Genomic DNA, 9,989 nt, shown 5'->3' with positions numbered 1-9,989 from the left:
ATATATATATATATATTAAAAGTTGATTATAAGATTTAAATGTTAGATTGCGAAGGAAAGCGATTGCCACCAATAAAAGTAAGAAAGTCACATTTTTCTAGGACGATATTGTTTGGTTCGATTTATCAGTTTTTAATTTTTAAAATACGCTAAATTAATATGAGATTTTTATTTTTATTCAATTGTTTTATCGATTTTTTATTTTCGAATTAACCTACATGAAAATGCTTATAAAATAATTATATAACTTCTCCGATAATTTGACGTGACATAACAATAATGTAACTTTACAGAATGCTGATAAAATAGAAACAATAGTAAATAACATTAAAAAAAATTATTCAAGTGCAATATAAATTAAAAAAATTAAGATAATAATGTGAATTGAAGACTAAAGAGCAAAACTAGTAACCAATAAGGTATTAATCGAAATATTTAATATTTAAAGCTTTATTTATTTGTATTTATTGGATATTTTAATCTTAATTATTTTAGATTTTAGATTTAGTTATTTAAATTTTGATACATATTTTAATATTTAATATATATATTAAAGTCAAACGTTTTAATTTCAATAAAAATAAAAGAAACCTAATGGAACAAGAAAACAAAATTAAAATATTACAACGCCGTATATAGATAGGATTCATATTATACACATTTTATGTGTGTTTGGTATAATGAAATATATATTTTAGAAATGTGATTTATATAAATTTGATTGCAGAGTTAAAGTCATGTATGTAATCTTCACCAAAAAATATATTTCATAAAAATCGATAGCAACATATACTAGCAAATATATTGGTGTTTCGAAAAAATATTTTAAACGATATTCTAAAATTCAAGTGATTTGTCAATTTCGATTGTTTTTCAAAAGAATTATTCGTATTGATACTTTTTTCATAAAAAGTCGCTATTTTGGCTTCGAACTCACAACCAAACACACTATAAATGATTGGGGAAAATGACTAATATACCCCCTAAACAATCATAAATGGTATACAGATACCCTCTATCATACTTTTGGGACATTGGTGCTCCTACCGTCCAAAAACTAGAGTACATATACCATTTATACTAATGAATATACACATGTCATAATCTTATCCACCGACTCATATTTATTAAATATCGAATCGATGGATCAAATTGGTTCATGTGCCTATATTTAGTCTCCCGCTAAAGTGAATAACATATATGCTCTAGTTTTTGGACGACAGAAGCACCAACGCCTCAACTTAATGAAGAACATTTGCTTACTATTTACGATAGCTCAGTCACGTAATTTTTTAAAGAAATTATTATATGTTAGCCATGCTTCACATATTTGAAAGTGACGTGTTAATATTGCACATCCAATAATTTAGACCATACAATAAAAAGGTAGGACCCGTTGATTATTAATAAAAGTTTTTAAAACATTTTTTTCTAAAAAAAAAATCATAATTAAATTAAATTCGTTTGGTTGAAAAGACAAATTCTGATAATTAATGAAACCCAAAAGGTTTTTCAAAAACTAGATTATTCCAATTATTTTTTGGTCTTCAATAGCATAGTCTAGATAAATTATTTCGATATTTTTTTTTAAAAAAAAAAATCGCGATATGAAATGTTTATTTGTTCAATTAAGGTATTCTAACAGATCGATAATATTAATAATATATTTAATTAAGATATTTTAACAGATCGATAGACTTAATGTCAAGATTTGAAAATATTAATTGCTACGTAACTTTTAGTGACCATAAATCATTTTTCTTCCTTTTTTATTTTTCTTTATGTTTTTTTATTGAAAGCAATTGAGGACAAAAACTTGCCAAACTTAGAAAAAAATTAACATTAATATTTTCATATAATTATATACTTAAATTCACAGAATTTTGGCTTATATGTGACAAGTCAGTCTTATTTTTAACTTTTTCAAAAAATTAAATATCGTTATTTAAAATGAATAAGACGCATAAATATTTATCTCACTTTATATAAATCATCTTTTAAATAACGATAATAACTTATCCAATGACAGTAAAAAAAAAAAAAAATTTACAAATGATATTTCATATTGATTTTGCTCTCGTAAAATTTAACACACCTCATTTTTATCCCTACGATCCTACCTCTAACCCCACCTTCCATAATCAATACTTTTTTGGTGACGTATGAACAAAAATAAATAATTTATTTATTTTCTTGACAATATTTTTTTTTTCAAAAAAAAATTATTTTCCATCCTACCGAACAGGCGAACACCACTTGGTCAATTTTATTTTTTGTGGTATTTAATTATTCAAAAGTTGAATTAGCATATTAAGAAAAAACAATCACTATCTTAAAAGTTGGTGACAAAAAAAATTATAAGATTTATTCGTGTCTTTTCCTAAAAAAAACAAATGGATCCCAAAAAGATATTATTTTTTTTAATGCTAGAATTCTTATTTACTATTTTTGCATATTATTTTGTGGAGCTCTTTTGCTTGTTCTAGTACTAGGATTTTGAAAATATGTACTTTGGTTTTAAAAAATAATCAATATTATTCCCTTTCTTGGTCCCCTATTATTCAATATCATGGTGTGCTTTGAGTCTTCAAAACGAAATGATATTCTAGTTTTACTATTTTTTTCGATGCAGTTAGCTCTATTTCTTTCTTTTATAGTGGTGTAGGTTAGGGTGTCCAGCTTCGTACATACACGTAAAATGATTAAATAACAGAACACCCTTAACATAACAGACTGTTAAAACCCAGTAGTTTTCACCTCGTTGGAATGAGGAAGTGTTTGTGTATTCGAATCTCACTAGTTCTACTTTAGTCGATGAGACTTTATATTATAACGAAACGAAGCATTCAAGAACTTGTATATCTGCAATTGCAGGCCAAGTAAAGATGTATCCATAAGGAATTTCCTATACAAAACCTACTTACTACAATGGCTATGTCTGTCCTTACTGAGGTATTAACAACGATGAAGATAGATCGATTATCGTGTCATCAACGACTCAAAACATTTACACCTCCAGAAGTGATTAGAAGTAAAATCAGGATGGCTTTCTACTCTTTTTTTGGGAAGATTTGGCGAGTGCATCGTAGAATTCTCTTCTACGTTTGTTGTTGTTGTTGTTGTTGTTAAGGAGATTACTGGTATTGATGTTGTTTGTTTTGACGCTCACTGGGCTCTTTCCCTGTGTATGTAGCACGTCCTGTACGAAGAATTTCAACTTCCATAATGTGGACTCACTCTGCATAAAGGTCAATACTTTGTGTCATGTAAAGCAAGAGTAGATTAAGAACTAGAAATGCTGCATATATGAAATGATAACGATCGATGACCTGAGCATTCATATCAAGTTCCACTTCTGTTGCTGTTGGTTGGAAAGTAGGATCATTCTGTGCCACAATCAATAGTGCCTTATTAAGATCGTCAGGAGACAGCTTAGTGAGCGCATTCCCAAGTTGTTTCCTGTCTTCCGTTGAAATCTTTCTGAAATATATATTAGAAACTTAGCGACAGTTAACCTAAATTCGAATCACATAAAAACTCACATATGCAACACACATCTAAGCGAGTTGTTATAGAGGCTAGCCACATTCCCTACCTCCTTGTTATATCAGGAGCATGAGTGTGACATACTAATGTATCACGTAAGCATATCTATGGCCCAAATTGTACTTGGAGCATTTCCTGTTTGCCTGCTATGTTAGTGTTTCACCTTTCATTCTAAATTCGCTGATTATATGGACTTCTACTTCTGCTATTAGATAGTATTTTTAACAAGTAATGACAAGTCTTATAAGAACTTCCATTAAGCCAGTGCATCAGGTGTAATTACAGATGGCGCAAATTCTCTCCTGTGTCTAGTATTATAGCAAGTGCAAATTCTCTACGGTGTCTAGTATTATAGCATCTGGATCTTGTACAATGACGGGTTTGTCCAACATACTAATTTTACCCTCCACATAAGTAAGCCAACCAGAGCCAGGAAGCAAAACAAAAGAAGCTTCATTGTCGAAACCGTGTCATGAGCAGGCGATCACTATTGACTTTGATTTCCCAGCCAATGCTTATCCATCTCCTCACTATTGGAAAAAGGTCATCATAGCATAGATTTTTCCTTTTCCATTTGAATTGTCTGTTCTTAATATATTACAATTTACAACCAATTAACAGGCATTGCAACTGCTCCCCTCCTATATCCAGGCAAAAGACTCCTAAAATTCATTTCTTCTCCACCTTCCTTCATAATTGGGCAACGTATAGGCATTAGTTCTATTTATTTCCAGTGTCTGAGCGTTTTTGCCAACAAAAAATCATGTTCATGGGGTTTTCACCAATTACTAGCACCATATGCTAGGGAGAAAGGGTTGTACTATAGAAACATCTGTCATCTTTCAGACAAAACAGAGAAAATTTATGGATCATTTTAGGTAATATTTTGGATTCAATCAAAAGAATATCTCGTAACCCATTCAATGAAAGGAAGGACTAGAGTACAAGGTATATTTATAAGCAATCAGCTACTTTAAAATTAATCAATGCACAACTTAACTGAAGAGAGTAGTTTGTTAAAGTTCTAACCTGCATTTCTGAAGCACCAAGTCCCTGAGTTCTTCCAGTTGCATGTCCACCTCATCAAGCTGGAATTCAAAAGATAAATATAAGTTATTATCTACAGGGTGTTAAATTTATTGTGTGAAGAGGAAGATCCATAAATAGTTAGGCCAATATGACTAATGTTTGCATGTAAAGGATTCTGAGCCTTAACTACCTCAATAGTTAAATCTTTTGCCATTTTTGCATGAGCAGCCTCTTGAGCGAGCTGCATATCCTGTTGGGCTTCTGCTTCCTCTTCCTTTCGCCGTTTTTCCTACGAGCAGTAGTTCTACATATTAATCTCTCAATCATTTACTTAAAAATCCGATTAATATCTTAATCTCATACAAGCATATTCTTGATGAAAAAATCTCATTTAGCATATATCAATAGCCTAGAAGAAAATGGTTCAATTATCTTAGCAATTTCTATGAGATGCTGAAGAAAAATACTATAGATAATACATGGATATGAGTCATACCTCTTCATCAACTTTGGGCAAAAGCTGCAACCATTTCTCCTCAAATTTTCCCAACAAGGTTTTCGCCATTACATGAACGTCATCCCTTTCCTCGTTGTATTTCATTGCATTCTTAAATATTAGCCTCACGTCTGCACATATCTCTCGGACATGCTTATAGCCAGAACCATCCTTTGCTTCCATCTTGTTTTTGATAGTACTGAAGTCCATAGGCTTCTCAATAACCTAGAAATCCCACGATGTATTGGCAGAAATAAAAGGAGCAAATGATTCCTAAGAACACCACAGATACAGTAAGTACACAAACAAGAAAATTCAAAGCTTTTACCTCAAAATAATCGTGTAATCCAAGACCCTTGACATCCACGGGTTCCATAAAAGGTTCTGCCCACTTGTGCTGAGTGATCTGACAAATACACTAAGTAATGAGTATAAATAAATTAACTGGAGCAAATCTACATTTGATCTTTAAACAAGGTGCATCACCATAATATGCTCAGATGCCCTACACTTCTTTCTTTTACCATTAAATCCTATAGTAAGAAGAAATAAACTAAAGAAAGTTTCAAAGACAGAGAAGGATGAAAGCTAAGATCAGACAAAATACATCTTTCAATGGGTAAATCAGCAAGCTTACTTGCAAAGGAGAGAGAGACAGGAAGAGAATGTATAACCAACAGCAGGACAAGTACGTGTACCTCCGTAGAAAAAGTAAAAAGAGTAAAACATCATCGGTACCAAAAAGTGAGCAACTGACATGAGGCATTTCGAAACTTTGTATACTCTTACAGGTAACAGGAAATCACGACGACAAAAAAAATACTAGCTTAACCGTATTTAGATCTCTTCCAACACTTATCAGAAGCTTCAATGTTTATCAGAAAAAATTCCATTCTGCAAATTCAGCATGTACCACTATTTAGTATTTACTCAAACCTTTTCTCGTGTTCTTTGCAGTACTGCTTCGGGTTACAAAATAATTACATCTATTGCTAGAAGTTTGAAGGATCACAGCAGTTATGGTTTAGTAGCACACAAGCTTTAGACAGGCAAAAAGGTGTCAAGGCACGGAAAAAACAATGAGATTACCTGACGTAATATAGTACCAAATTGGCGCATAAGTTCTTGCATTCTCCTGGAACCAGCTGCTTCTCTACGTGATGCATCCTGCTGCCGCCTTCTAAAGCTAGAAATCTGTTTCTCTTTGTCTTTCAGAATAGAGCCACCTCTTGGCGTGTTTGATTGTTTTTTACTAGTATTGGAATAGAAATGCTCAACCTCATTCAGTCTCTGCTCAATCTGTTGATGTAACAAACTTGTGACCAGATTATATTTAAGACCAAATCATGAAAACAGAAATGCATGAGCTATCAGCGCATAGATGCTGAGAGATACTATCTTTTATATTGCAAATTCTGGGTAATATACAGTTTGTGCGCTGGTAAAACAGAAATAGTCTGATGAGAGTAACAATGCCAAGAGAAATAACATCTGCTGTATTTTTTATGAACTACGGGCAAAAGCTTTCTAACAGAAATAATTTTTCAAAGAGCATTGAGAGTGAAGCTATGAGGTGATCACTTATGAAAGAAAATTTAGCTTAACAAGCAGCCTTTTCCTGCCTAAGATTGAAAGAAAAACAAATAGAAACAAGAAAAAGTAAACCATTTTGCACGCTCTTGCCAAAGAATCTTGGTGAGTACCTAAGTGTATCTTCTTGCGTGGAGCATACTATCAAAAGAATGTTCTGATGTTCTTTTTTCTCAATTTTCTTTAAGTAAAAAGGAACTTGAGAGATGCAATGAATAATCTCTTTGCCGTACACTTTCTCCTATTAGAAATGCAGCTTTTGCACATAAAAAATTGTACATACTACAGGCAACCATAATGTCAATCAGAATGAACACTACTATCAAGTGGACAATTTGAATCGCGTTTCATTTTTCTGAATTGTTAATTGTGTATCATCTAAAACAACAACTTGTACATCAACAAGTTCGGCTATATGGATCAGGCTAACATTATACAAAATTTTAAAAACATAGAAATAACAGTTGTTTTATTAAATATATATTAATAATTTATCACAGATAACACACTACAAATAAGCTAAAAATAGCGTGTTAAGATCATGTAGACAAACTATATGATAATATGAAAAAACAACAATGTAAAGTACAATAGTAAAAGACAATCTCAAAGAATGTTTGAACAGATTTACTATCCATTTGGATGTCAACTAGCATACAACAACCAAGTATACAATTTTCCTCAGCACCAAGTTACCTGATCAACCTTCCCAACCATTTCATCAACACTTCGACTGAAATTTTCAGAAGCAGTAGCATTGTCTTTCTGCTCTTGTATAGGGATGTCAGGAACTAAGCCGTTTAGATTCTCCATCTGATTAAGACATAGCTTTATCTTAGATGAAATTCACTGACTTTGTTTCAGCACAAAAAAAAAAAAAAAAAACTTAAACCCAAAATCTAGAGAAACTACATCAATTTAATAAGGTCAACAAGATAAACATTAATCACAATAACATTTGCACTACTTCAAAACCTGTCACATTAAATAAGCTAAAACCTCACCGAATTCACAAAATACTCACATAATAGTGGATGTACAAGGAAATTTACATGACCTGAAATTTACACATTCACATTTAATGGTCTAATTTTATTTTTATCTTCTCTATGATAAAAATGTTAGAAAAGCGACCACTTATTATCCTCAAAAGAGAGTAGTACATTGCACAATTTTGCAGCCAATAACGAATGGAAAGTAAATGAAATCCATACTCTTCCCATCAAATACAATTCTTTATGCTATTGGTACTAGGACTGGTCCTCTTAAAGCTACATTTCAATGTTCTTTCCTTGTCTTACACTTCTATAAGTTGCATTCAATTTTCTTCAATGTTCTTTCCTTGTCTTACAGCAAAAAGGAACATCCTAATGACTCTTTGTATTTCTGTGTTCAAGTTGATACTTGCGATATTGACTTCTCGTCACTTCTCTCTTATACTCTTCCTGTCAACAATTCTTTTTCTTGTGTATTCGTCTGTTTGTTCCTATTAACAGGCAGATCTTGGAAAATAAAAAGATGACCCTAGCTATTGAAGTTCACTATAACCAAAGTTACCAAACTAATGACAACAAATTAACTTTTTTATCGATAATCAATCAACAACTGGATATATATCAATGTTGCAATTGATCACTGAATATGTTAAAATAGGTACTCAATCCTACACATAAGATAATTTCGCATTACAAATTGTGCACTTCGCTTCGTAAAATAGTTCGTTATGCTGCTTATTTCTGGATTAAAGACCCAGAACCATTGCCTCTTTTTTTGAGCTTTTCAGTTTTACTTCAAAATACTGAATTAGACAGTCTTCTTTCGAGTCGAGCATCTATCAGAAACAGACCTTATAATCTCTATCCTACAAAGGTAGACGATACGTCTCCATACATCCTACCCTCTCCAGACCTTGCTCGTGGAACTACACTTTGGGTATATTGTTGTTATTGTTGAATTATACAGTTTCCAGAGCTGATTCAACCCACCCACCACCTAACCACACACCAAAGCATTACAAAAAAGAACAAAAACCTTTCACAATTTGATAGTTCTACCATTAAAAATCATGGAAGAAAGAATTAAGGACTAGGGTTTGTTAAAACATGAAAAGATGAAAACTTTATTATTATATGTATATATGTATTGAACTTACAGCTCGAATTTCGCCGGTCGCCGGAGTAGATCGGAGATAAGCAACAGTTTGTGCCGCCGATGAAGGAGATTGTACTGTTGTCAGCTAATTTTTGAGTATACCTTGGGTTTTGAGATATAGTAAAAAGGATTTAAACTACCATAAAAATAATTATAATTGGAAAAATTACTTTTAATAAATAATTATTAACTTTAGTGATATTTTTTATTTGTCAATATTATGTTAAATCTTTAATACGTATGAAAAACAAATTATTTATGCAATAAATAAGTATTATAAATGTATTAAAAATGATCAAGTAATAAAAAATGTTATTTCTATAAATGATAAATATTTTCTGAATATACCATATTTATGTACGTTTCCCAGAATAATTTAACATAAAAAATCAAATTTTATTTATAAAATAAATTTGGTAAGAATGTATTATCGAAACTTTAGAACGTAAGATCAATAGAGTAATAGTGGAATTGATTATGTTGTATTGGACATCGTAATGAACGATTAAAAACTCTTTATCTTATATTCGGAGAATGAGAAAAGTGAAAAGAAGAGTGTTGAGATAGATGTGTGGACATACTAAAAAAACATAAGATTAAAAACAGAGATATTCGATACAAATTATAAAGATGAAGAAAGTAAAATTTTTCAAATATATAAAAATCGAGGAAATGTATAAATACCACAGTAAGAAAAAGCGAGAAATTAACGTTGATGAATAATTGTTATGTATCTATGAATTGTTATACAATACCATATTTGTTCTTTTCATAGAATGAACAAATTTTCCCACATCGTCATATAACAATGAATTTGTCTCCTTTATATTAATGTACAATATTACATTGTATGTCGAGCTTAGTAACGTTAGCTTGTCATCCAAGTGGAGACATTAAAGTGGTTGAATATTGGGCTTTACCAGAAGGTTGGGCTTGGTGGGCTTAGTTCTGGCCTGCCCTATCCAAGCACAGAGTTGGATCACGAGGCCCAAATGAAAATATGGGCTTCTTGATTCCTAAAGTGGGGCGGATCGCATGAGGCTGGCTTCACAGAGCAGTGAACAGCTCCCGCTCTGTGCAGTGGAAGGATAACGGGTTTGGTGTCTATCAAGTCCAGTAACGCCTAATGGGTTGCTCCAATAAACAACCACTTTTTTTTGCCTAATCAGGATTTTCA

The 9,989-nt window shown here is 31.8% G+C and overlaps 1 protein-coding gene across 2 annotated transcripts; it reads right to left on the bottom strand.

The window, feature by feature from the left end:
* Positions 1-2,800: 2,800 nt before the first annotated feature.
* Positions 2,801-8,940, bottom strand: LOC107029563 (transcription factor GTE6-like). 2 transcript variants are annotated; one of them, XM_027919457.1, is made up of 9 exons: positions 8,814-8,940; positions 7,358-7,474; positions 6,161-6,370; positions 5,400-5,489; positions 5,072-5,296; positions 4,766-4,864; positions 4,576-4,634; positions 3,330-3,480; positions 2,801-3,238 (listed from the first exon to the last, which is right to left on the bottom strand). In XM_027919457.1, exons 2-9 carry the CDS (start codon positions 7,472-7,474, stop codon positions 3,038-3,040), a joined length of 1,152 nt encoding a protein of 383 aa, XP_027775258.1. In that variant the 5' UTR covers positions 8,814-8,940; the 3' UTR covers positions 2,801-3,037. The 2 variants fall into 2 exon arrangements, with proteins under 2 accessions (XP_027775258.1, XP_015086486.1); XM_015231000.2 differs by having other exon boundaries at positions 2,807-3,238; positions 5,400-5,477.
* Between the last annotated feature and the right edge of the window lie 1,049 nt (positions 8,941-9,989).

Source organism: Solanum pennellii, chromosome 9 (assembly GCF_001406875.1).
Source record: "Solanum pennellii chromosome 9, SPENNV200".
Lineage (NCBI taxonomy): Eukaryota > Viridiplantae > Streptophyta > Magnoliopsida > Solanales > Solanaceae > Solanum > Solanum pennellii.
The sequence above is the reverse complement of the archived record's forward strand: the minus strand, read 5'-3'. Positions and strand labels throughout refer to the sequence as shown.

Coding starts and splice junctions, on each gene's coding strand:
- LOC107029563 (XM_027919457.1), bottom strand. CDS start 7,474: ATGGAGAATCTAAACGGCTTAGTTCCTGACATCCCTATACAAGAGCAG. Junction 5,297..5,399: donor GATTACACGATTATTTTGAG/GTAAAAGCTTTG, acceptor TGGGATTTCTAG/GTTATTGAGAAGCCTATGGA. Junction 3,481..4,575: donor TTGGTGCTTCAGAAATGCAG/GTTAGAACTTTA, acceptor TATATATTTCAG/AAAGATTTCAACGGAAGACA.